At 37.8% G+C, this 27,490-nt stretch overlaps 4 protein-coding genes across 8 annotated transcripts; 2 read left to right on the top strand and 2 right to left on the bottom strand.

The window, feature by feature from the left end:
- The first annotated feature begins 2,130 nt into the window (after positions 1-2,130).
- Positions 2,131-8,932, top strand: LOC108563379 (probable phospholipid-transporting ATPase IM). 2 transcript variants are annotated; one of them, XM_017922037.1, is made up of 11 exons: positions 2,131-3,072; positions 3,752-3,810; positions 4,088-4,300; positions 4,508-5,977; positions 6,103-6,379; positions 6,447-6,807; positions 7,059-7,333; positions 7,393-7,616; positions 7,682-7,907; positions 8,028-8,131; positions 8,190-8,932. In XM_017922037.1, exons 1-11 carry the CDS (start codon positions 2,742-2,744, stop codon positions 8,754-8,756), a joined length of 4,107 nt encoding a protein of 1,368 aa, XP_017777526.1. In that variant the 5' UTR covers positions 2,131-2,741; the 3' UTR covers positions 8,757-8,932. The 2 variants fall into 2 exon arrangements, with proteins under 2 accessions (XP_017777526.1, XP_017777528.1); XM_017922039.1 differs by having other exon boundaries at positions 6,447-6,768; positions 8,190-8,931.
- A 1,431-nt stretch (positions 8,933-10,363) lies between these two features.
- LOC108563377 (phenylalanine--tRNA ligase alpha subunit) lies at positions 10,364-12,155 on the bottom strand. Its single transcript, XM_017922035.1, has 2 exons — positions 11,845-12,155; positions 10,364-11,784 (listed from the first exon to the last, which is right to left on the bottom strand). Exons 1-2 carry the CDS (start codon positions 12,053-12,055, stop codon positions 10,514-10,516), a joined length of 1,482 nt encoding a protein of 493 aa, XP_017777524.1. The 5' UTR covers positions 12,056-12,155; the 3' UTR covers positions 10,364-10,513.
- A 363-nt stretch (positions 12,156-12,518) lies between these two features.
- On the bottom strand, positions 12,519-13,546 carry LOC108563378 (syntaxin-18). Its single transcript, XM_017922036.1, has one exon. The coding sequence runs from the start codon at positions 13,457-13,459 to the stop codon at positions 12,578-12,580; it is 882 nt and encodes a 293-aa protein (XP_017777525.1). The 5' UTR covers positions 13,460-13,546; the 3' UTR covers positions 12,519-12,577.
- A 560-nt stretch (positions 13,547-14,106) lies between these two features.
- Positions 14,107-21,349, top strand: LOC108563375 (glutamate dehydrogenase, mitochondrial). Of its 4 annotated transcripts, none has more exons than XM_017922034.1 (5): positions 14,107-14,206; positions 14,270-14,385; positions 14,787-15,225; positions 19,670-20,632; positions 20,692-21,349. In XM_017922034.1, the coding sequence occupies exons 3-5, from the start codon at positions 14,802-14,804 to the stop codon at positions 20,961-20,963; spliced, it is 1,659 nt and encodes a 552-aa protein (XP_017777523.1). In that variant the 5' UTR covers positions 14,107-14,206; positions 14,270-14,385; positions 14,787-14,801; the 3' UTR covers positions 20,964-21,349. The 4 variants fall into 4 exon arrangements, with proteins under 4 accessions (XP_017777523.1, XP_017777521.1, XP_017777522.1 ...); XM_017922032.1 differs by having other exon boundaries at positions 14,108-14,206; positions 14,782-15,225; XM_017922033.1 differs by lacking the exons at positions 14,107-14,206; positions 14,270-14,385 and adding an exon at positions 14,484-14,643.
- The last annotated feature ends 6,141 nt before the right edge of the window (positions 21,350-27,490 follow it).

Genomic DNA, 27,490 nt, shown 5'->3' with positions numbered 1-27,490 from the left:
TGTGACTGTCACTTAGATTATAGAGTGTAGATCAGCGTTTTCCAAACTGTGAGGCGCGCCTCCCACATTTCATTGATTTACTCGAAAACTATAATACATAGAATGAATCCAAATATGCATATGAAAGCTGAATGTTTGGGGAATCTAGAACTGATCGATATATTACTTGGTTTTAGCCGTTTGGCTGTAATTCGTGTTCAAAGCTATAAATAAACACAAACTTTTTTTGTAATCACTAAATAAATCATTTACATTTCATTGATTTATCATTGAAAACTATAATACATAGAATGAATCCAAAAGTGCTCAAAATTTCATTGATTTTCTTGAAAACTATAATACATAGAATGAATCCAATATATGCATATGAAAGCTGAATGTTTGGGGAATCTAGCAAGTATTGATATATTACTGTGGTTTTAGCCGTTTGGCTGTAATTCATGTTCAAAGTTGAAAAAATGCTCGAAAAAGCAGTGTTTGCGAATTCTGCCCTGTAATTTAATTGATGAGTTTCCTCGATCAATTAATCAAAAAATAAAAACCTTTAATAATTAGACGCGCCCTTCGCATATCCGGATGGTCCTGAAAATGTCAATCACGTCGTGGGAGAACAGAAATTAGCGTGAGTTCTTCCCGTTCATTTCTGTTGACACACGGATGTGAGTTTACACGAGTCTTCGATAAAAGCTTCCGCGACTAACAAAAATGTTTTTTTGTAAACGATTTAATTTCATTACTCACACATTAATGTGTAATTCCAAGTAATTACAATCACCGTCAAATAACTAATTTGATTTTCCCGCTTTGATAGCGCGTATCAATCGGTTCACCAGGTAATTGGAATTACACTGTTATAACAGGAAATTTAATTAAAAATTGCAAAATGTTAGTTTAATTAAATATTTTAAGAATAATCAATGAGTTTACTAATATTATCGGGGTAATGCGATTAGATTACGAATTAAATTCGTTCTTTTTTTTTGTGTGTGTTGTACATTTATTTCACTCCAATTAAACAGTCCAAAGCTAAGTAAATATTTGCGTAATTAGTCGATGAAGTGCGGGGCGATTGAATCGAATGAAACGCATTTCAAGCAGATTAAAATACGCAGGGTCGGATTGACGTAAATTAACTAAGTACGAAAATAATTTAATCCGCAATTAAATAAAAAATTAACCTAAAATCTAATAATAAATTTTAAAAAACACACTACATTTTCTTATATCGCTACAGATTTACTACTGCCTAATTCTATAAGATTTTTGAAAAATGTAAGCAAATTTTAAACTAAGTAATTAATACAAAGTTTTAATTTGAAAGTATGAAAAAGTCTTAATCCGGTTCTGGATTTGTCTGGAAAGAGGATTTTCATAATCAATAAACACTCCATTTGATAATTACTTGCACTTAGAAATGTTTCAATTGCAATTAAATCTATAAGTGCGAATTAGCAATACAATTAGAAATTATGTAAAATTAATTTTCTTACATTTGTAGTAATATTGACAAAATTAGTTTATTTAACAATTAAATGTGAGGAGAATATCGAGTTTTCAATTAAAATCAGTAAACAACGCGAACTAATTGTAAAGTTAAATTAACTTGTATATTGCTATAACTTGACGATATTGAACTAGTTTCTAAAGTGAATATAGTGCATGCAAGGAACATCGATTAAAAAATATAAAAGTTTTCAAAAGAAGTCTTAAAACATTCAATTTTTTGTTGAATTAAGTATCATAAATTAGTAAAGAAAATGTTTCTTAATTATAGGAGAAATAATATCAATTATCATATAAACTTATAAGAAAGTCAATGATACAGATAAATAAATTATAGAGTTGCTATGGTCTATAGCTATTATAACTATTTCTGTCCAAGTGAAGTTATATATCTTGATATTATCTTTAGTCTATATACATTATAAATATGTGTAATAAGTAAATGTTGAATATAAACTAAGACTAAGTATTAAATTAGTGTTAATTGTAGTTTTATAGTTGGGTGATAAAATCAAAGTGGTGTAAAGTAAATCCGGAGAGTTTAGATTGCTTTGCGCAAACTGCGATTAATTAGATGGAGCGATGTGTAATTAATTAATTACGCGAAGGCTAAAAATAGATTGAATTTGAAATTCAAATGGTATTTGCAACGAGAACTGGACATCCTCTACTCGCCGCGAGAGGGCGCGACTTCCGTGTTTCCAGAATCTCGGATTTTTTTATCTCGTTCAAAATGCGTTATCAGAGCATCGTTCGGCCGTCCATCGGATTGGTCATCAGATGGTTTCTGTTAAGGAAAATTGGGAAATTCCCTACGACCCTGCAGGTCCTGCGAAGATGCGTTTCCCCCCCTGATCCTTTGACGTCTCTTGCCATTTCCTATTTTACCATTGTAATGGTGGAGGACGTTTTTTTTTTCGCACTTGGTACATGTTAGTGTGTCACACCGAAGGGAAAAAAATAGGGGAATTCTGGGGGTGAATCGCGTCTGGGTTGATCCTAGGCGAAGACGTTCGAAGGGCAGTCCTCTGTGCTGGGGGGGTGCAGTGAACTATGTCGCTGGAAGGGCGTCGTCAGCTGGTCGCAGTCGTCGCGCGTTTGGGGGTTAGAGTAAATATATAAAGAGTTTTTCTTTTTTTGGGGGGGTGTTAAAGAGGTGGGCTCCTGAAAGGGACGTTGTTAGATGAGATCGCGTCTGGAGCGGTGTCCTGGCGAGGGCTGCAAGTGTCGATGTTGAAATGGATTATGAGCTGGAAGTGTTTGAGGTGTACGAGGATGGTGGGGACCATCAGAAGGAGCAGGGTGCTGCCGGCAAGAAGCACCTGAAGCACACCAGGAAAAAGTGCAAGCAAAAACCTGGGGACCTGGGTGAGAAATCTGGTGGTGTTGGTGGTGGAGAGAGGGCTGCGATCAGCCTGAGGGACTCCATTGTGGGGGCCATCAGTAAGATAGTGGTGTGGAGGGACCAGAGGCGTTACCAGACCCCTGTGCCGGACAAGGTTGAGTCACCACCGCAGACAGCAGTGCCACCACTGCAGCAAAGGAAATCATTTGTTGTTCCCTTTGGTGGTAAGATCCTATTGGCCCCAAGCAGTTAACCACTTTCACCTTAATTTGGTGATTTGCTAATTTTCTAATGCATGTGATAATCTATACCAATGAAATGTTTGCACAGGCAATTAGACCTGTGCCACCTATTCTATTTATTTTTTTTTTCTTCTACTACCAGTCAGTGTGTGCAAGTTACTATTAAGGACCGCTCACACACAAATGGCCTGACAAAATAACTACTATAATATGGAATACACTTACCATTTAATATCGCAACAGAATCACAAAACCAATTTCACAGCAAGCAGTAAGTCTTAACTCTACCAAAAATACAAATCAACAAACAAACAAAAAAAAAACTGATATTTTTGTTTTCCATGGCCACATTTAAATGTCATCAAAAATATCACAGTTCTCTCAATTCAAATTCCACCTATTTGTTTATACCTATATATATATATTTTTGAAGTCTCTATTTATTTATATCCGTGCAGTGCAATTAACATTGGATTCCAACTATTGTTTGTTCTCTCGGTTCCCCCTGTGATTCTAAACAGAATGTGCTAATCATGTTGCATAGATTGATTGTTTTCAGCTGCAGGAAACTATGTGTGTTGCTGTTTTGTTTTGTTTTTTGTGCTTTGCCTTTGTCTCAGACAGTTGATTGACCCCCTATTCTTCATTTTGTAATTTCCAGACAACCAGAGGAGGATTCGAGCCAATGATCGTGCATTCAATTCCCAGTTTAAATATGCTGTAAGTTTCTTATTCAATTACAATTATAATCATTTTTAAATGTCAAATAACCAATATATTTGTTCATGTACATGATTCATATGTTGTATATTTCAAATTACATTCATTCTTATTTGATTATTATTCAATTTATCTAAAGTTTTGTTTTTCATATTTCAATTTGTATAAATTACTTCATTAGAGCAAAATCTAATTACATAATTTGTAGCTTTTGTCATTTTGAAATGTAACACCCAAGGCTACTAGATAATATGTAAACTTAATGTATTGTTTTCAGAACAATTATATCCAGACCTCAAAGTACACGGTGCTTACATTCCTGCCACTGAATCTATTCGAGCAGTTCCAGCGGTTGGCGAACTTCTACTTCTTGTGCCTTCTAGTGTTGCAACTGATCCCAGCCATCAGCAGTTTGACGCCGGTGACGACTGCTCTGCCTCTGATCGGTGTACTCGGCCTCACCGCAATCAAAGATGCCTACGATGATTTCGTAAGTAAATTGTATACATTTATCAATGATTAGGATACTTTGGCACTAATTAGTTGGATGATTTTCTGACCTAGTTCCTCAATGTGGAAAGCAATTAGAAACTGTACCCATTATTCAATTAATACTTCAACATCTTTATTAACTATTTCAGACTTAGGTCTGCAAGATATTTGTTAAAAGAATCATATTTGTTAATGTTTGTTTCAGCAACGTCATATGTCCGATTTGCAAGTGAACAATCGTAAATCGCAGGCGGTGAAAAATGGAAAACTGGTCAAGGAGAAGTGGTCCGGCGTGCAGGTGGGCGACATCATCCGCATGGACAACAACCAATTCGTGGCTGCAGACATCCTACTGTTGACGTCGAGCGAGCCGAACGGCCTATGTTACATCGAGACTGCGGAGCTGGACGGCGAGACGAACCTGAAATGCAGACAGTGCCTGGTGGAGACGGCCGAAATGGGTCAAGACGATGGGAAGATCAGCGCCTTCAACGGCGAGATCATCTGCGAAACGCCGAACAATCTGCTGAACAAGTTCGAGGGTACGCTGACGTGGAACAACAAGCAGTACTCGCTGGACAACGACAAGATCATTTTGAGGGGATGCGTGCTGCGCAACACGCAGTGGTGCTACGGCGTGGTGATCTTCGCCGGAAAGGATACGAAGCTCATGCAGAACAGCGGCAAGACCAAATTCAAGCGCACCAGCATAGATAGACTGCTTAATTTTCTAATCATAGGGATAGTATTTTTTTTACTCTCGATGTGCCTTTTCTGCATGGTAGGCTGCGGTATCTGGGAGTCTCTTGTGGGTAGGTACTTTCAGAGGTACCTGCCCTGGGACACCCTGGTGCCGACCGAGCCACTTAGCGGTGCAACGATAATAGCGCTGCTCGTGTTCTTCTCGTACGCAATCGTGCTGAACACGGTGGTGCCGATCTCGCTGTACGTTTCTGTAGAGGTGATCCGCTTTGTGCAGAGTTTCCTCATCAACTGGGACGAGAAGATGTACCACGAGGAGACGAACACGCACGCGAAGGCACGCACCACCACGCTGAACGAGGAACTCGGACAGATCGAGTACATTTTCTCCGATAAGACGGGAACGCTGACGCAAAACATCATGACGTTCAACAAGTGCTCGATAGCAGGTAAAACGTACGGCGACCTCATCGACAAGAGCACCGGGGAGATCGTCGAAATCACAGCTAGCACGCCTACGATTGACTTCTCCTCCAATCCGAACTACGAGGAGGAGTTCAAGTTCTACGATCACACCCTGCTGGACGCGGTCCAGCGCAACGACGTCGACTGCCACAACTTCTTTCGTCTGCTGGCGCTCTGTCACACGGTCATGTCCGAAAGCAGATCGGGTAAGCTCGAGTACCAGGCGCAGTCCCCCGATGAGGCGGCCCTCGTCTCCGCCGCTCGGAACTTTGGCTTCGTGTTCATCGAACGTTCACCTAATAGTATTACCATCGAAGTGATGGGCACCAAGGAGGTGTACGAGCTCCTCTGCATCTTAGATTTTAATAACGTGCGAAAAAGGATGTCCGTCATCCTCAGGAAGGACGGACAGCTGCGGCTCTACTGCAAGGGCGCCGACAACGTCATCTACGAGCGTCTGCGAGCTGATTCAGACGAGGTCAAGAATCGAACTCAGGAACACTTAAATGTATGTACTATTAAAATATAATTACAATCACTCAAACAGTTTCACTTTTCTTTTAAATTTTATAACAATGATATAAGTAGTGTCGTAATCAGTAATCATATAATTTAATAGATAACTGTTTTCAGAAATTTGCGGGTGAAGGTCTGCGGACCTTGTGTTTGGCGAGCAGGGATCTGGACGAAGAGTTCTTCAACAAATGGAAGCAACGCCACATGGAGGCGGCTCTGAGTCTGCAGGACCGCGACGAGCGTCTGGACGCCATCTACGAGGAGATCGAGAGAGATCTGGTGCTGCTCGGCGTCACGGCCATCGAGGATAAGCTGCAGGACGGCGTCCCGCAGACCATTGCCAATTTGATGCTAGCGGGAATTAAAATATGGGTACTTACGGGTGATAAACAAGGTATTCATTAATCAAATCACGCAATCCAAGCGGATAATTACTATTTGTTTTTCTTCTGATTTTGTAGAAACTGCTATAAACATAGGTTACTCTTGCCAATTACTTACCGACGAGATGGTGGACGTGTTCATCGTGGACGCGTCCACGTACGACGACGTGCACGAGCAGCTGCTAAAATTCAAGGACAACATCCGGATAGTGAACAGGTTCAGCAGACGGAGCACGACGCCCGTCAACCAGCAGACGACCAACGGCCGTTTGGATACGAGCACGGTGCCGGTGGGCGTGGCCTGCGACGGCGACCAGATGGGCATGTCGACTCCGCCCCCGATGCACCATCACCAGCAGAACCCCGCCCCGCCGCCGGCCGTCAGCGTGGTGACTTTCAGGTGGGGTGACGATGCGTACGGTGACACTGTGAGAGCAAGGTAGTAAGAAAAGTATACGCGAATACACTGCATTACTCTTAGCTAGAAGAACAATTAAAAAAAAAAAATTGAATTGCGTTCGTTAGTGTTCCGAAGGCTCCTCGTTTTTTTTATTTCTTAACTATTAATCGCATTGCTCTTTGCTCTTCGAAACCGCTTCTGTGTGTTATCTGTGTCACAGTTCATTGCATTGTAACTGCGTCTTTCGATGGTGGAATTTTGTGATCATGTTGTGCTTCGCTTCTTTCTAGCACCGAGTTGGAGTACAGCGAGGGCCAGAAGATCGACGAGACCGTGTCGACGTCCGCCGAATTCGCGATCGTCATCAACGGGAATTCTTTGGTACATTGTTTGCATCCGCAGCTGGAGAGGCTCTTCCTGGACATCGTCACTCAGTGCAGGAGCGTCATCTGCTGTCGCGTCACTCCACTGCAAAAGGCTCTGGTCGTCGAGCTGATCAAGAAGAATAAGCATGCTGTAACTCTGGCTATAGGCGACGGCGCCAACGATGTCAGTATGATCAAAGGTGTGCATTTACGATTAACCCATTCAGAAATATTGGAATTGAGTGAACGTTTCTTGTAGCCGCTCACATAGGTGTCGGCATCTCGGGACAGGAAGGTATGCAGGCCGTCCTCGCCTCGGACTATTCGATAGCCCAGTTCCGTTTCCTGGAGAGGCTCCTGCTCGTGCACGGTCGTTGGTCCTACTATCGCATGTGCACGTTCCTGCGGTACTTCTTCAACAAGAACTTCGCGTTCACGCTCTGCCACTTTTGGTACGCGTTCTTCTGCGGTTTCTCGGCTCAGGTAATTAATGACCAATCAACATTATACGCTTGCATTACAATTTTCTTTCTTAATCTTCGTCGCAGACTGTTTTCGATCCTATGTACATCTCGGTCTACAACCTGTTCTACACGTCGCAGCCGGTCCTGTTCGTCGGCATCTTCGATCAGGACGTCAACGACCAGAACTCCGTCCTATTTCCCCAGCTGTACAGACCCGGCCATTCCAATTTGTTCTTCAACAAAAAGGAGTTCTTTCGAAGCGCTCTCCAAGGCTGCTACGTTTCAATAGTATTATTTTTCATTCCTTATGGTACGTATTCATACATTTATAACATTACAGATACACATTTACAAACTTCTCATTGTGTTTATTAACTTATCACTCTAATACTTTCTACAAGATGTACTTAATGAGTTGTTGATCTTTTAGGTACTTACTACGATGCCGTCAGTCCCGATGGTCATATTCTTTCCGATTACATGCTTTTCTGCGCGGCCGTGGCTACGATTCTCGTCATTGTGAACACGGCTCAAGTATGTTTTTATCTAATCGTTTGATACGTTTGAGTATACAGTATACGACTTTATGCAGATCGCAATGGACACTGCCTATTGGACCGTGTTCAACCACATCATGATCTGGGGTTCTCTGGCGTTCTACTTCATAATGGACTACTTCTACAATTACGTGATCGGCGGCATCTACGTGGGCTCCCTAACGAAGGCTATGTCTGAGGCGAACTTCTGGTTCACGACGGTGCTGACGGTGATCATCTCGGTGATGCCGGTGCTCGCTTGGCGCTTCTACTTTGTGGACGTCTTCCCGAGCCTCTCCGACCGTGTCCGTCTGAAGCAGCGGGTGGCAACGATGAGGTCGCGCCAGAGCCAGGACGTTCTGCGCACGCCATCAGCAAGACGCGCCCGTCGCTCCATCCGATCCGGGTACGCTTTCGCCCACCAGGAGGGCTTCGGTCGCCTCATCACCTCCGGTAAGATCATGAAGAAGCTACCCACCACCGACTTCAACATCCTCGGCAAGAACTCCGGAAGTCACAAGACGAGCAAGGTGAGTAGCGTCGCGCCCGCCTCATCCGGCCAGGACAGCGAGGGCTCCGCCGGTCGGGCCCCCATCCAGGACCTGGACACCATCAACTTATGAGGATCATTGATAATACCACCAACACCATCATCGTCGTCGTCATAACATACATACATATATTATTACTATTAACGTTTTTCTCTTTTTGTACTGTTGAAAACTAATTTGCAAAACGGGAAGGAAAACTGTATTATTACTATATTTTTTTTTTGTAAAGAAATAATTTATTCCTGTTGATTTTTTTATACATATATATATATACATATATAGAACCAACAGTATTTTTATAAGTAATTATTTTTAAAGTGCACTAATCAAAAAAAAAATAATAAGAGAAAGGAGAAAATAAGCTAGAGAGAGAGAAAAAAACGAAAATATATATGGAAAAACTTGTTAACTAATTACACAAAACCACTTAATTTTATATTGATTATGTAAAGAAGACGAGAGAAAAAAGCATAAAAAAAATAGGCGAGAAAACTTAATTAATTGTCTTAACGAAACTAAAAGAACAACAAAAAAAAACAGTTTGTAATACTAGCCTCTTCAAGAAATAAAACAAGAGGGCTTTTTTTTTTGTTTAGTGCGTGCGTCTTTCGTTCGCTGCGACTTTCCCTTCGTCGCCAATTCCGGTAGCGTAATCATCCATTTAAATGTAATGTAGCAGCTTGATTGGTCGAAGGGTTCGCATCGCACGCCCCCTCAAAACATAAATATATGGAATACGGCCTTCCGATTGGCGCACACACTTCACTACTACTTATTATTGTTTCGTTCGTTGATTGGACGTGGAATGCGTGTGGGCGAGGCGAAACAATTTATTTTCGATTTCCGTTCGTTCCTTTTGTTTGCACAATTTTCTGCAATTGTGATGTGTTCGTTTCAAACAAACAATTATCGTTGTATTTTCTTTTTTTTTTTTTTAAATTTTCCGTTGCATTTTCACGCCCCGATTCGTGTTTAAGAACCACGCAGCAGCAGCAATGACGAGAGGATCTTTTCTTTTCTATATGTTACTGGACCTATTTTTTTTTGTGTATTAAATGTTGAGCTTCTAGTCAAAGCGGAAAGCGAAGTGAAAATTGTTTGTTTCTTTATAAATAGTTATGTATATATATATATTCGAAATATTATATATATATTATTATTATGAGAGAGAGAGAGAGAAGTGAAAAGGAAAGAGAGATATATATATTATTACTACTACTACTATTATTATTATATATGAAAGCAAGTTGAAATTTGTTGATCGAGTGTGAAGTGTATAAGGAATGAGTGATGTTTGTTTTTCTGTGGGAAGAAGAATAATAATAAAAAAGGTGTGGCCTCTTTACGTTGTTAACTCCCCTTTTTCGTTTCTTCTGTTTGATTGGTTGTTTCTTACGTTGGAAGATTAAAATTTATGACTATTAATACCAAAACCTTCTAAAAAAAATAAATAAAATATATATATATGAGAGTGAGAGAGAAGTGAAGAAGAAAAAAATAAACGAAAATACAAATAAAATTTATTTTTTCTGTATCATCGCACTGTTTTATTTGTTTGATACCTGTTTGTATTCTTATCCAATCCTTTCATTGTTTCAATTTTGTGTTTCAAGAAATATACTGAAAAGTGAAGAATCTGCTTTTTTTTTCCTGAAATTTTCAAGAAAACAATGATTGTGTTAATTAGATTTTTTTATTCTTTTTACAGTATGTTTTAAAAGCTAATTAACAAGAAAGTAAAAACATGTGTGTGTGAAATAAATTAAGCTCGACTTAACTTATCGTTTCATATATTCAATATTCATCAAGAGAGAGTCTAAATGCGAAATTCACTTGTCCAGACGGCAGATCGGAGTGTTCTGCACCATCCTGAGGTCGACCTTCGGCCCGACCAAATCCCTGATATTGTTGTACCCGTATTTGATCATCGTCGGCCTCTCCAGCGACAGACCCCACGCCAAAACCTTCACGTCCTTCGGCAGACCCATGGGCAGCAGCATCTCCGGACGGAACATACCCGAGTTTCCAATCTCGATCCACCTGTTCAGACCCTTATGGAAGCAGAAGATCTCCATGCTCGGTTCCGTGTACGGATTGTACGCGGGTTTGAATTCGAGCTGCGTGATTCCCAGCTTATTGAAGAACTCGGTGAAGACGCCGATGAGATCGCCGAGCGTCAAGTCGTAATCGGCGATGACACCTTCGACTTGATGGAATTCAGCTAAATGCGTCGCGTCGAGCGTTTCGTTTCTGAAGACGCGATCGATGCTGAACAACTTCGTCGGTTTGAATTCTGGCTGCTGGGCCACCTTGTAAAGCATCCTCGCGCTCACAGCGGTCGTGTGCGTTCTCAGCAGATTCTTCTGAGCCTCCTCCAGCTTCCAATCGTACCGATACCCTAAACTTCCGTAACCGCCTTCGCTGTGCACTTTCTTAACTCTTTCCAAGTAATCCTCAGGGAATTTATTGCTGTTCACCGGATCGGATAAGAAGAAGGTGTCGTGAGCATCTCTGGCAGGATGCTGTTGCGGCTGGAACAAGGTGTCGAAGTTCCAGAAAGAACTTTCCACGTAATTGTTGGTGGGCATTTCCGAGAAGCCCATCTCCAAGAAGATTTGCCTGAATTCCGATCGGACCTTCAGCAAGGGATGAAGGTAACCGGATTCAAGAGGAACTCCCATAGCGCCCAAATTGTACTCCTTGAACGTCAACGACTTCCAAGCTCCTGAAGCCAACATATCAGCAGTCAAATCCGTTTCCAGTTTGGGCAAGGTCAACGCAAAGTTGGCGCCTTTGCTCAACAGGAAACTCTTCATCACAACCTCTTGAATCAACTTCCTCTTTTTATACTCCTGCTTCAAGTTATCAGTAATCTCTGATAAATTCCCAGCTTGGATGGATTTCAGGTGTTGCTGCACTAAATCTGTTATGGCTTCAATCTTCCTCTTCACAATAGGTTTTCCACCTGATTTGTCCACGACAATCCAGCCCAGAGCCATAGCTTTGCTGAATCCCACCTTAGCATTGGGGATCTTCATCAGGTCTGGCTGTGGAATGCCATCGGCTGGGATAGCCTCAAAGATCTTGGCCTCATGACTACCTGCAAAGTTCATTCATTTACACACGAATTGTCTTTATGAAACGTTTATTAAATATTCACCATTCTCTGCGACAGATTTGCCTTCATCGCTGAGCTCCAGGAGTTTCTCGCTGCGAGGTTCCGCGTTCACCAGGTCCCCGTTCGCCTGGATACTCAGCACCGCACCGACGATCTTCTGGTGATCTTGTCCTAAGGCCTTCGCCAATGCAGGTGTATCCACTGCACCGTTCTCGGAGATGTGCTTCAGGATTTCCTCGCACAGATCACTCATTTTTATTGATAAACTGATGCAATATTTCAAGTAAGAAACCCCGCTGCAGACACATGCACCGATGACACACAGCTGTTACTTATGCCACCTTATACACATACGTCATTACACACTCAGACATCCTCCAATAGATGGTAGCTCTCCTCAACATCTTTAAAACTTAAAATACAGTTTAAATTTGATTTGCATACACTGGATTGCATCTTATTAACAGTATACATATCTCTATATATTTAGTAAAAATGTTTTAATGATTCTAATTGGAAATTCAATATTTATGCTGCATCACAATCTTATTGGTTTTTGTTTTATGTATTGTTTTGTTTGTTGCATCACTATAGTAACATTAACTTGTTTGTTTACAGATTGTGTCATTGTTCATCAATTCAGTGTTGGTTTTGCTGCAGTAACTTCGGGTATTTGGATGAATTTGATTAAGCTTCGAAAGAAATTAAGGTACGCGTTGTGTTAAGCTTAATTTATTTAAAATTTGTTTAATGTCTTGTTTGTTCTTCTTTCATATTAATCGTTGTACCAATCTAAGAAGAGGAGCGAGAATGACATGATGAGGAGGAAGAAGAGGACCCAGACCCGAAGCCCGGCGTTCCTCTGAATGGCCTGCCTGATCTGCTCGTTGGCGCCCTTCATATCATCGGTGGTAGCTGCGACGACGTTCGCAATCCTATCGATGTCCATCTCCTGCTGCAGCACCTTCTCGGTGAAGAGCTCCTGCAGCTCGGCTATATGCACCACCTTGCTCTCGATCTGCTTCACCTCGTCGGAGATGCTGTTCAGCTCGTTGTAAAGCATATCGTTCTCCGATTCGAACATTTGCATCTCCTCGGCGCTCAGCTCGTTCTCCACCTGCGTCTCCGATTGGCTGGGAATCCTCGGCGTCTGCTCGGTCGCTGTAGACGACGAAGAAGGCATCTCCAGCTTCGAGATCTTGTGCATCTCTATTACCTTCTTCACCCGCATCGCTTTAGCTTCTATGTACACCTTGGACACCTCCTTCAGGTAAGCTTCGATCGTATTCAGTATGTTCTCGTAGTGCTCCAGCTGCTGCTTGGACAGCTTCCACTGGACGATCTCCTTCCTGTACTCGCCGATCATCGCCGTTGATAAATTGATGATCTTCTGCGCTTCGGCGTCGATCTCTATGCGGTCCTGCTCGGTCATCGTCTTGTTGGTGGATAAGTAATTCACCACGTTCAAGTAGGCCACTTTGTTGTCGGTGAAGAACTTCTGCAGGTTCGTGATCTGCCGCACGATCTCCTTGGCCTTCCGCAGGTGCCCATCCTTGCTCGATCTCAGGATATCGCTCTTCGCGTCCTTCAACCCCAAAGATTTGTTCGTGGTGCGAACAGTCTTCACGCACGCTTTGAACAGGATCGTCACGTCCATCGCGTTGTTGTTGATCGTACGTGGACAGATCTGTCACCATCAGCTGTGACAATAACAACTGCAATTCCTACACGCCTGCACATAGAGTTGCATACACCATCCTAATCCCAAGTAAGTTTTACTTAAAATCCTTCATAAAACCATAATTACATTTAATAATAATTAATACAAATTTAATTATCCAAACAAATAACTTAACACAAATTTAATATGTTCATTTATTTGAAAAGAAACAACTAGTAGCAAACATTGAATAACATCATAAAGCTGTCTCTTAAATATTTTTTAATTTATGGAGTCATTTCCACAACATCAACATCATAAAAGCCAATAAATATTTTGATTTCTACTTTTAAATTATGGATGTTTATTGCATTCAATAAAAAGCACTTAGTTTCAGTTTTGAGAATATTGCTTCAATTTACTAATTTAAAATATTATTAACGAATTAAATTTATGCAATTGATGAACATAAGATGAAAAATTAAAAATTGTAATAATTTTGGATAATTAATTTGAAACCTGCTAAGCAAGTTGCATAAAATATGTATTTGTTCTAATGTTTGCATTAGTGCGTAGTGTTTGATTGAGGTATGTGTTCTATTTGCTTGTTCATTAATCAATAATATTAATGATTTTCTTGCAGTAAAATATTGAACGAATGCGTGAATATTGTTCGGATAATATTGAATTACATGCGCTGAGGACGATTTGGCTCTACGACGAAGCGGTTCATGAAATTTAACGGTTTGTTAGTTAGAAAATTGATGTTGACAGGTGTAATCAAATTATTATTATTTTTTTCTGCAGTTTGTAGCGGTTTTTGTGCGAAGCGATGTTGGTTGCCTAATTTCCAATTGGATTTCGCATTAATTTGGGTTTAGGATTCGTACGTATTCCAGTCCGGAGATCCAGTAGGCTTCCAGGTAATTACTGATTGCAATTTATTTCCTCTGATGTTTGCTATTGTCATCTCTGACGTGTTGTGTCAAAAATAAGAGGGTGTGTGTGGTGAAGAAGTAGGTGGATCGCGTTAAAAATAGTAGGTCTCACAAGATACGTTCTGATCTTATACGTTACGTAATTGCGAATCGTGTTGGGGGGAGAAGTGTAGGCACGCGGCTGGTGAGTAAGTTGCGGCGAGAGAGAGCCACATACGCAGAAGAGCGCAGTCCGCTACAGTCGTGAGTATCATTATTATTATTATTATTGCGTGTGCAAATATCTGCTGGTTATCATAGTGTCCTGCAGATATGGGGGACAGATAGATAATGAGCGAGTATAAGTTGTCTTGCTGATCGCATTCCAATCTCAATTTGCAGAGCAGATTCGTAGCGACAAGATGTTCCATCTGAAGTCGATCCCGAGGGCTTTGAAGGCCACCGCCGCCGGCGGAGAGGCCCTGCTGAAGAGCCTGCCCGCTGCCTCGGTGGCAGCGCGCGGGTACGCCGATCACCAGATCCCCGATCGCCTGAAGAACATGCCCGAGCACGAGAACCCCAAGTTCTTCGACATGGTCGAGTACTTCTTCCACAAGGCCTGCATCGCCGTCGAGGACAAGCTCGTCGATGACCTGCAGTACGTTAAGGGTTCGAGGCTCACCCTCGAGCAGCGCAAGGCCAAGGTCAAGGGCATCCTGCAACTCATGGAACAGTGCGACTACGTCATCGAGATCGCCTTCCCCATCCGCAGGGATAACGGACAGTACGAGATCATCAAGGGATACAGGGCGCAGCACAGCACCCACAAGCAGCCATGCAAGGGAGGTCAGTATCCATCCAACTCGGAAAATGAAAATGAAAAGAAAAACAACATCGCGCGCGTCCTACATCCAGCCGCTAAAAGTCAAAACTATTTTTAAAGCGGCAGATCTCTTGCATAACCAGAAACATACGATTTTATTTATCCGCCTCGGCTTGGTGTATTTTCATCATCTAACGCAAAATCCACACACAGAAAGCCTTGTGTTGTTGCATAACAGAAAAATAACAATTCGTCGATTGTTTGCGTTTGTTTTTAGCGACATTTCGATTCGCGTTCATTACTATTAATTTGCAAACACATATTTTTTGTATGTTAGTTTCGTTCGTTATCAATTGACCGTTTTGACCTTTACGACACTCAAATGTCAGCAGTTTTTTTTTTATATTTATTTCTCCATTCCGGAATTAATATTCCAGGGCCGTCGTCGGTCACAATGAACGAAAGCTCAATTACCATTAATTACATAGTCCATGCTCGCACTATATAGTCACACATCTCATCTGCAGTTTTTGCTCTCTCAATTGAACCTTAAATCTACGTTTTCTTATAAAAGTACAAAATTTTTGATTCATCCGAACGTGTGAAGTAAACTTTTTTGTTGATAAATCCAAATCGAAATATGATATTAAGCGGAACGTATTTAGAAGATATGAATCGCCTGATCTTAACTTAACTAGGTCACGTTCTGATATTTGTTACATTTGTCTACTTGTTTTTTTTTCGGAGCTATTTTACGCTCCTTCGAACTCAGCTTTCTCACCCACGAGGCTCAAGACAATAGCTTTCTTTTGTACCAGAAATCAGATTCCAATAATTGGACCAAAATGTTCATTTATTACATTCTTCAATGGTTCGTGCAGCTAATGAGACCGCAATTTGCTTTATCGTTCAAGTTCATCAGGTCACGCACCCAATTGCAGTTGAAAAACTAGTCGTTACGTTAATTAATTATCTATTGATTTCGGTCCATTAGTAAATAAGAGAAATGCAGCATGATTTGCAATTATTTTTTAGTTGATTATAGTCTAATTAACTTTTACTCAAATATTTAAGTAACGTCACGAGGCGTTAACAATTGCAAATTAATGAATCATTAACACAATGGTTCTATTTTTCTACAAAATCATTTAAAAATTTCGTTTTTATCTCAAATATTTGTTTTTTTACTTAAAAATTTTACAAATTAATGAACTTTGTTTCCAATTCATTGAAGAAGACAAGAAAACCAATAATTTTAATAATTATTATTAATCATAATTCCAATTTATTATTGAATGTGAAGCTATATTTTTTCTTATTCTCTTGAGTAGGTCACATTCAAATTTATGTCATCACAGTTGCTGGTTTTGATGCAAATTTTACTCTTAATCTAATCGTGTGAACAAGTTTATTTGCCCTTCTGCATTGTGCGATTATTTATCTCTATTTTCCCATTGCTACTTCAACGTTACAATTGTTGCGAGTTTCAATGAACAAGAAATTTCATTATTATTTAGAAACGTGCGGTTTTCATTATCGTACAAAGTTATTATAGAAAACCGCAAAAATAAACATAGCGTATTTGAGGCAATGAATAAAGTAACAAATTTATTATGAAATGCATCAAATCTTAGTAATCAATTAAGTTAAAGGTCTTTTAAAACTATTTTAAGTTGTTGTGGATATTTAAATTGTTTTGTTTGTCACTTTTTTTTTTATAACCAGTGCCAATAACTGTAAATGTTGGCTTCTAACAATCTTTTTTTTTATGGACTCGCAAAGGGAATGCTAGATCGTAAAACTTTACAAATATTTGCGCGAAATATGAATGTAAAGACACACAAAAAAAGTCTATTATTGTGAGTTTGTGGCGGACTCAGGTGATTGTCGTAATTATCACATGCACACGTTAAATCTTCAGTTACGTAAAGAAGGTAGTAAAGTTGCGCAACGACATAATAAAACGAGAGAGAGAGCTTGCGCTATATCAGCTGATTAGTGTGTTCGCTAATGCAAATAGGCTTATTAAACTTGTTTTGTAGGAAAATCGATTAATGTGAATTGCTGTTTGTTCGATTCGTTTCAAAGTTGAAATAATGGAGAGCGTTAATGATTGCAATAATTGTATTGTTTAAATTTAAAAATTGAATTGTAGAGTTTCTCTTAAGTGTATCAAATGCTGCATTTTCAATTGAAGCGGTGGGGTTTTTCCCCAGCGTTTTGATGACCGAATAATCAACTCGTAAACAATGTTGTTTGTGAGATGATGATGGAATCGAAATCAAAATGAGTTGTTGTAGAGGACGGATTTTCAAGAGGTTCCAAATATTCTCATACTATTCGTCCTGTGTCAAATGAAGGTTGCAATGACGATTGTTTATAAGATTATCCGCGCACTCGAATCCGTATCTCTACTATGTCAACTGATAGTAGAGAACACATCAGCCCATCTATTTTTTTTTATGTTTCATCTTATATTTTGGAGCGGTTTAACCTTGTTTTCGTAGAAAGTTTTCGGTTCGATTGTGCAATTATTGTGGATCAACTGTTTCGCAAACAGTTTTTCATCTTTCGAAATCTAAAAATCTGTACAGAAAATATCAATTTATATATAATTATTTAGTTTAGGATTTGAATACAATTCGGAATGTCAAAGAGAAATGCAATTTATGAAATAATAATTAAGTTAAGTTTTGTTTTTACAACAAAATCTACATAAAATTACGTAAACGTAATATTTGTTTTAATTACTCATAATTACTCTTTATCTGCGAAAAGTGCGATAAAATGTGCGATTATGTAATTAAATTTAACTTATCTCAAGTTAATTTTGATTTTTTTTTTAATTAATTTATGGAATTTTTAAAATTCTAGTTGTAAAGTATTAAATTTTGTTTGTTAATTTAAGCATTCACTTGAAGGCCGAAAGACTTAAGTTTTGTAGAAACAAATTTGCATAATATACACTAGCTAATAATAAATTCATGCATATAGTCTAAGTATGGGCGCATATTGTAGAAAACAAGCTTAAAATAGAAGTACATTTGATAAGTGAACTTAATTAGTTGCTGATAATGTGCAATGTTTACCGATTGAAAATTGATTTGCTTTGAAGCGTTAATTCTCATTCTAAACATCTTAAATTCTCGTTAATTTCTATATTACTGTCATTACTAATTGAAGATTCTTCGAGTAGTTGGAAACTGTTTATATTTAGAATTGATCAATTGCTCTTGAAGTGCACACTTGATTTGTGAGATTATTGGAATCTGAGAAACAACTTCCGTCTCCATGGTAATGGATTTGAATATTTTCTTAGTTATACAACTTTAACTTTAAAGTTTGCTAATTTTAACGAATTTTCCTAAGCCTTGATATATTTTGCTTTTATCATTTTATGCAAGGCTAAAGTGATCGTAAATATTTTGTTTCCATGGTAATTTGCACGTCAAGATTGTTGCTTAGGTTATCAAAATGATATTTATTATTACGTACAATAAAAAAACTGCAATGAGAATGTTACAAATGCGTTGATTATACGAGGAAATGGAGCAAATTTTTCATTTTTTCTTTTCTTCTGTAAACCTATTTCTGGACGAATGCAAGAATTTTGGCGTTGGCGCTCGTTCACCGTTCGTACAAGTATTTCGAGCGGTCAAAACAATTGCTTTGTTGCCAATGGACACTATTTTTTCGATTGATTTAGGCCAAGACGGGTAACATTAAAAACGAAAGCGTCGCAGAAATTCGCGTGGATGCGTTTACGTAATGATTATTCATATGGATTTGTTTGATAAAATTTGTGGCTTTTTATCGGTCCGATAAGATTTATTTGAGTGTGTGTCCTTTAATTGGGTGTTTTTGTTGCTCCTGGTGGAAGAATCGAGGCGTTTTACGTTTTTACGAGATTATATCGCCCGATTGCAACATTTTCATCTATCTCTCCTGTTACTTAATCCCCCTTGCGATAATTTTATGCAATTGATAAAGCGCGTTTATTACAACAGGCCGAGTCGAGTCGCCTTGAGCGTATTTATATTTTCGTATGTACGTATCTTGTGTACTTACGTTACTACGCACGCTTACGAATAAAATGATTGATGATTGCGGAACGATATGTACGAGACGTAATTGAATTTGTTTGCAAATTGAAATTTTGAAAGCTTTTTATTTGTTTCACATGTTTCTAATAGAATTTCTGCGGCAAAACTCGTTTTACAACTTCCTGTCGCATCGTGTGACAATTTGCAATGTAATCATGTTTCTAAGATGTAACGAGTTATTCAATTTCGAATGAAATTACTTGAGATTTGTAATTGAATTTTTGATATTAGATGAAATTAAACTTTGACTTTTTGCAAAACGTATTAACAGCAGGAAGTTGAAAATGTATTAACTTGCAAAATTGTCAGTTTTGAAGTTCTCTGAAATGATGAATTAGTTTTTAAAATGTCTTCGTTTTTTCAGGTATTCGTTTCTCCATGGATGTGTGCAGGGATGAAGTTAAGGCTCTTTCCGCCCTGATGACATACAAGTGTGCCTGCGTTGATGTGCCATTCGGTGGCGGCAAGGCTGGTATCAAGATCAACCCCAAGTTGTACAGCGAGCACGAGCTCGAGAAGATCACCCGTCGTTTTACCCTCGAGTTGGCCAAGAAGGGCTTCATCGGGCCCGGCATCGACGTGCCAGCCCCAGACATGGGTACCGGCGAGAGGGAGATGTCCTGGATTGCCGACACCTACGGCAAGACCATCGGCTACAACGACATCAACTCCCACGCCTGCGTCACCGGTAAACCGATCAACCAGGGCGGTATCCACGGTAGGATCTCCGCCACCGGTCGCGGTGTCTTCCACGGTCTTGACAACTTCATCAAGGAGCCAAGCTACATGAGCATGGTCGGCACGACGCCCGGCTGGCAAGGAAAGACCGTCATCATCCAAGGTTTCGGTAACGTCGGTCTGCACACCATGAGGTACTTGCACAGGGCCGGAGCCAAGGTCATCGGTATCATCGAATACGATGGTTCCATCCACAACCCAGACGGTATCAACCCCAAGGACCTCGAAGAGTACAAGATGCAGAACAAGGGCAGCATCGTCGGATTCCCCGGCGCCAAGGCCTACGCCGGCGAGAACCTCATGTTCGAAGCTTGCGACATCTTCGTCCCGGCCGCCGTCGAGCAGGTCATCCACAAGGGCAACGCCCACAAGATCCAAGCCAAGATCATCGCCGAGGCCGCCAACGGCCCGACCACCCCCGCTGCCGATCTTATCCTCCAGGAGAGGAAGATCCTCGCCATCCCCGACTTGTACATCAACGCCGGTGGTGTGACCGTATCCTTCTTCGAATGGCTCAAGAACTTGAACCACGTCTCGTACGGTCGTCTCACCTTCAAGTACGAACGCGAATCCAACTACCATCTTTTGCGTAAGTCCAATCAATCAATCAATCAACCAAAACTTTATGTAATTGAATTTAATTTGCAGAATCCGTGCAAGAATCGCTCGAGAGGCGTTTCGGCAAGGTCGGCGGTCCCATCCCCGTGACCCCGTCCGAGGCCTTCCAGAAGAAGATCGCCGGTGCCTCCGAGAAGGACATCGTCCACTCCGGTCTGGACTACACCATGGAGCGTTCCGCCAAGGCTCTCATGAAGACCGCCCAACAACTCAACTTGGGTCTCGACCTGAGAACCGCCGGATACGTCAACTCCGTTGAGAAGATCTTCAACAACTACTCCATGGCCGGTTTAACTTTCTAAGTCCAAACCCCAATCCAACAACAACAATAACAACAACTAAACCAACCAAAACCAAGAGATAGAACCCACGGAAAAGAATAATACCTTTAATTAAAAGTAATCTTTAATTTTCCATTTGCATTATATAAATTATACAGTATTTTACGCGCGCGCACCGATCCGACCCGACATCTCTCGATTGTGCGTGCGATTGTGGGACGTGCATGGATTTTTAATTTCGATTAGTTGATTAATTAATTATATTATTACTTTTTCCCCCTGTTCTCCGTCTTTGCTAATCTTATTTTAGTTCTTTCTATGTTGTAATTTGAATGGTCGTATGTAACATTTTTACCATGATATTATTATTATTATCATGATGATATTAAACAAAATGAGAAAAGAAATCAAAGGAAAGAACGACACTTATTATGTCACAATAAAATAATTTAAATGAAAAAAAAAATGATGAGAAAAAAATGATTAAACAAATAAAGAAAAACTGTTTTTGTTTTAAAAAAATTATGCCAGATTCTTATTTGAACATTCTATGCAACCATTTCCTCATTTGCGTATTATGTATTGTATACGTCTTTAAATTTGAATCAAGTGAAATTTCTTTAATGAAGTCATTAACATTAATAGAATCATTCAATAAATTAATTTAGTTTACTTATCATAAATCGCTTGGATTAGTGAGAAAAGTACACTGTTAAGTTTATTCAAAATATTTTCTGAAATTTGAATACACATTAATATTCAATGCACATAAATTTCGTGAATTGAATAACAAAGAAAAAAAAAACTAGGAAATGAGATTTTCAATTGTTTGAATTAAAGTATTCTTAAAATGTAGAAATTATTTTATTAATATTTTTTGTATAATAAAATAACAAATCAAATAATAATTAATGATATCATTATGACGGTATTAAAAAATGAAAAGAAACACAAACTTATTATATAAATAATTTAATTTAAAAGAATTATACAAGAATTTTTATATATTAGTAATAGTACATGCAACCGTTAATACATGCGCGTATATTGTGTTGCATCCTTAGTGAGTTTAAATTTGAAATATGTTTATTCAAAAATCTAATTTAAAACTAGATTTAACATAATTTATTTGTTAATTACATAATTTATTTAGTTAATAAACATGTTTGTTCGAGACGAAATCACAATATTGTGAACAATTCCAAAGAAAATCCGATCATTAAGATTTGTCCAAATCACAGGTAAAAATCGAAGAAACATTAAAATACAATTTATGATTATAAATAAGTTTTCATTATAATCAAAAAGAAATTATAAAGTAATAATTTAATAGTTCAAAGAATTGACATGTACCAACTTAATATTTAAAAAAATTAATTAATCAATGCACATTTTATTAAATTATTTACTAGAGTATTAGAACATAAGCAATTAATTTAAATGAACAAAAAAAAATGTTATTTATTCATTTACGTTTAATTGAATGTTGTTTATTAATTGTTTTATGTTACGTAAAATTAATGTGTTTTTAAATATGCAGATGGTGCTGAAATTAAAAAAAAGAAATGATAAGCGACACGCGCGTCAGTTGCGTAAGCAGCGAGGATGGTTGCATCCGAATCTAAATTTGAAATTCGAGCACGTGTTCGTCGCGAAATTGCATCGGATTTCTACCCACTCGCACAGTTATATGTAACGCATAGAGAGGATGCACGAACTGTACAAGAACGAGAGAGGATGAGGAGAAAGATAGAGATGAAACCGGTTTCGAATATCTTAAGGATTGTAGAAGAAATGAGAATAGAGTTTGACATTCAAATTGAGTAAATCAAAGGAGGTGTAATAGTATTATTAGATCGGCAATTGGAGAATGTTAATTATAAACCGGCTGAAAGGGTTTGAAGGGTAATGGGATGATTGCCGCCTTCTTGGATACCATTTCTTTCCGTCCAATTCAGACTGACATATATATATTTTTTTTTGTTTTTTTGAAGAGAGAGAGAAAAAAGAAAATTGTGGAGCAGGTAGAAGCGAGAGTAGAAGTAGGTAGATGTTGAGATCGGGGTTGGTGTTGGTGGTGGAGGTGGAGTTTTTTTTTGTTACAGAATTAGTTGCACAGTCGGGTCGGATAGAACGTGTTGCTGCTCTCTGTCTCTCTGGGTGGGGACCGAAGCCCCGAGAGTTGGACTCTCACAGTCTGGCCAATGTCAGTTTGCTTAAGGCCACTAACCGCGTACGATTGCGTGTCTAAGTTCCGAGTGTTGAGAGCGTGAATGACGCGAAATCCTAGATTGCTTGGATCCAGTTTTTCAACAAGTTCAAGGCCCGAAGAAACCCCATTTTTATTTAAAAAACAAAATTTAACACGCGCACTTCTACGATTTCAAGAAATCGACTAAGAGAATTTGATGGATAGAGAGAAATAGAAAGTGAAGAATATAATAAGAACAAGAAAGAAAGAAGAAAAAGAAAAACGTGGGCGCCAGGTAAATACATCTATTAGTTCTTTTTTTTTTCATCTGTTTTTATCATCGGATCGATACGAATCCAAAACCTTTATTATCTATGGGACTTTGATTACGTTCATTCAGTTAAGATCTACGTGCGCTTATTCGAATCTTTTATCATCGTCTCAATAATGGAAGGACGAACTTCAAACATTTGCTCAGATTCGAAACATTGCTATTATTTTTTGAGTCCACTTTTGTATCCGCGCTGAATTTCGCTATAATGTTTACTCTTCGTCGCGATAAGCCTTCGTGCTATTTATCCAAGCGTATGTTTCGCAACACAAGACACCTTTTGTTGTTGAACGCTTTTGATAACTCGTATTTCATTCAGTTCTAATAAAATCATTGAAACTTATCTAGTAAACATCCCTTTACTATTGCTACTACTTACGTTTTAAAAAACATAAAACACATCTTGAAATTATATCAAATTAATCATCAAACTGGGATTTTACCAATTGTTCATCAAACTGATTACATTTTAAAGCATTCATCATACAAAATATTAAAGGAAATGTTTGAGTTTCAAAGAAATTTTTGAATTATTACATATCAAAATTTGAATAATTCAAAAGAAATGCAGATTTCTTTGATCTACACTTCAATATTTGTATTTCGAAATAAGCGTAATTGCTTTGAAGATTAGAGGAAACGAACGAAACTGTTGAGTTTGAAAGTTTGGATGGAAATTTGTTATTTTATGCAAATTTTTTTCGTTACATAAACTTGAATGTTTTTACTACTTGTTATTGAGTAGTCAAAGTTTAATTAATTACAAAATCGTTGTAATTTATTTACTTTTTTGACGAATAAGTTTAGAAAAGAAAAACTGAAAGTATTCAAGGTTTTATTTAAAGATTATTTTAATTCGATTGATTATTTTATTACGTATATATTTAGAGTTAATATTTCACAATTTTATAATAATTGGATAAAAAAAAGTATATTTTATTTCTTCATTTCACAAATTTCATAATAAAGTTCATTAGTTCAAATTTGATAGTGGATAATGCAAAAACCACAACAGTTGTAATTACCCAATTACATTAATTGATTTCCCCATAGTTTAACTTTAATATGCGTACTTAACATTACCTAAGATTTATTTAGTTTCCTAATAATTTAACAAAATGTTTTGTAAAGATTTTTAATTTTTATTACTTCAAATTTAATAATGAATTATGCAACAACCACAATAATTGCAATTAACTAATTAAACTAGTTGAATTCTCTATATTTTGAGCTTTAATATGCGTATTTAATTTTAACTAAGTTTTGCTTAGTTTTCTCGTAATTGGACAAAATGTAAAGACACTTAATATTACATTAGTTCAAATTTGATAATGAATTAAGAAACAACCACAACAGTTCCAATTACTAAATTACTATTATTGCATTCTCTATAGCTTTAGATTTAATATGCGCACTTAACATTACCTAAGATTTATTTAGTTTATTAATAATTTAACAAAATGTTTTGTAAAGATTTTTAATTTTTATTACTTCAAATTTAATTATGAATTATGTAAAAACCACAACACTTGCAATTAAACAGTTAAAACAGTTGAATTCTCTACAGTTTTAGCTTTAATATGCGTATTTAATTTGAACTAAGAGTTACTTAGTTTTCGAGTAATTCGACAAAATGTAAAGACACATTAATATTTCATTAGTTCATATTTGATAATGAATAATGCAAAAACCACAATAGTTCCAATTACTAAATTACTATTATTGAATTCTCTATAGTTTTAGCTTTAATATGCGCACTTAATCTTCTTTATAGTCCATTTAGTTTTCTAGTAAATCGACAAATTATAAAGACACATTTTCGTTTTGTTTCGATCAACTTTCAAATTTAACATCAAATTCCGAGCGGTGCAAATAATAAAATTAAAGATGACGCAACACCAGATCGTATGTTGAAGCCATGCAAATACATATACACACGTATACTATATACTATTATTCTTTTTTTATTTTGGTAATAGAAATCACATTGCATAAGCGTCGTTTCCTTGACAACTGACCACTTGTCGTGGAAACGTTAATTAAATGTTTAATTTTTTGTTTGTTTTTGCAATTTCATGGCCAACTAAATTAATTTGCTTCAATATTTATATTATACATCGAAAATAATCGTTCAATTGCAATTGTTTTAATCGATGAGCGGCGAAAATTAATCTAGGTTACCGTTTCGTTTAAATTTTTTTTCCCCGCTGTTCCTGTTTCAGGTATTCTTTACCGTTAGAAACATGTACGTGTGACAAGCGTTTTTTTTGCAAAACAATGCTAATACCTTTGAAGCGAACTCAAAGATCGAATCCTTGAGTTCACTTAACGACAAAATAGATGAATAAAAAGAAAGAAGTTGTAATAATTTTCAAACAGGATGAGAGAGAAATGTATAGTATAATTGGATTTTCGATAAACGCTAAACGGATTCTCTTTGACACCCACTTGACGATTTTCCTTTTTTTTTTTGCTCATCTTCTTCTACTCTCGCTCATTTGTTTGCGTTAGTGGTAAATATAGTCTAAAGTGGTCGTCGTAGGAGGCTGCGTTTTCACACGTTCATTTGATTGGCTCGAGTATTCGTTTTTGTTTTTATTTCTTTCCGTCAATCTTATGTGATACAAATGATGATCGATTACGTAACGCCCACCATCAATTGCTTTTGTTTGTTGTCTGTCAACTTCAACAGTGACGTATGCATCTGTCAGTAGTACAAATGATGATCGATGACGCATTTTTTTTTGGCAGATGACGCGTGGGAAGACCGCAAAAGCAGATGTGTTAACGCGAAGTCCAGGAAACGACATTATCTTTAGTTGTATTGTATTAATTGGTTGGAAGCGCCGTATCTGGGTTAAACGACTTTCGTCTTGCCCGATGATGTATGGACGATGAAGATGATGATGAAGATTCACTTCGAGTATTGTCCGAGAAATATATTTCATTCAATGAACTCGAAAGAATTCAGTCAATTCAATAAAAAAAAAATCGACTTGCACTTTGCTGCGTGCACTTCTCGACTGCTCCAAGAAGAGCGACACTTATTGGAATTCCGTTTAATTTTTATGGCGACAATCAATTACTTTTATTTTTCTCTCTTTTTAACCTTGTTTCTTCAAAGTGAAAATTCCGCGAATATCGAAATACGCAGAATTTGTTGAAGATATTCGAATTTCCCCATAAAAATACATAAATGATCGCAATGTCAATATGATAAAAAAAAGGCAAACTTTTGCGTAACGAAAATCCATAGTAACAGAGATTGTTTTCATAACTGCCAAAACGTGGCATATTGTGCTTAGCAACCATAAGACGTTCTTTGTAACGCGAGTTGAGTTCTTAGCAACCCACCATAATGCTTTTTTTTATTGTAATTAGATCAAATTTTGAATGCGAATGAAATACTTAATAAATTTAATAATTATATGAATAAAAGTTAATAATTAGTTTAATTTTATAAATGAAACATATAACTTATGCCAAGAAGTGTCAATAATAATTAGGTCAGTGTCCAAAAAAAAAACTTCATTAGTCATAGTTACAAGAAGCAGATGGCGTTCTTAGTAATGAGGATAATATCAATAAACAATCAAAATATCCTTAACGACTGTAACAAAGTCCTTAGCAACCAACTATAATGTGCTTATTTTAGATTCAATTTTTAAAACAAACGATTAAAACATTGAATACATTTAGTAACTATATGAACTAAACGTTATTTATTGCGATAATCTTTGAAATCTAATGAAGCGTTAAACCGAAGCTTCGAATTTCTGTCGAAATTGTCCAATTAATTAAGAGGTGTTGAAATTTTGAGGCTGAAAAAAAAAGAAACGTCCATCATCATACAGTTTACGTTGTTTACTTCTTTTTTTATGTGTTAGTTTACTAACCTCGGATTTCCTCAACATGAAAACCTTTGCGTCATGTATGTACACAAACGCGCATTATTTTTAGAAGGCGGATTTTTGTTTTGTTTAATTTATTTTTTGCTGAAGATCTGCATGTTCTCCGAGGAATTAC

The sequence above is a fragment of the Nicrophorus vespilloides genome, unplaced genomic scaffold (genome assembly GCF_001412225.1).
Source record: "Nicrophorus vespilloides isolate i.1.1-1 unplaced genomic scaffold, Nicve_v1.0, whole genome shotgun sequence".
NCBI classification, from domain to species: domain Eukaryota; kingdom Metazoa; phylum Arthropoda; class Insecta; order Coleoptera; family Silphidae; genus Nicrophorus; species Nicrophorus vespilloides.
The sequence above is the reverse complement of the archived record's forward strand: the minus strand, read 5'-3'. Positions and strand labels throughout refer to the sequence as shown.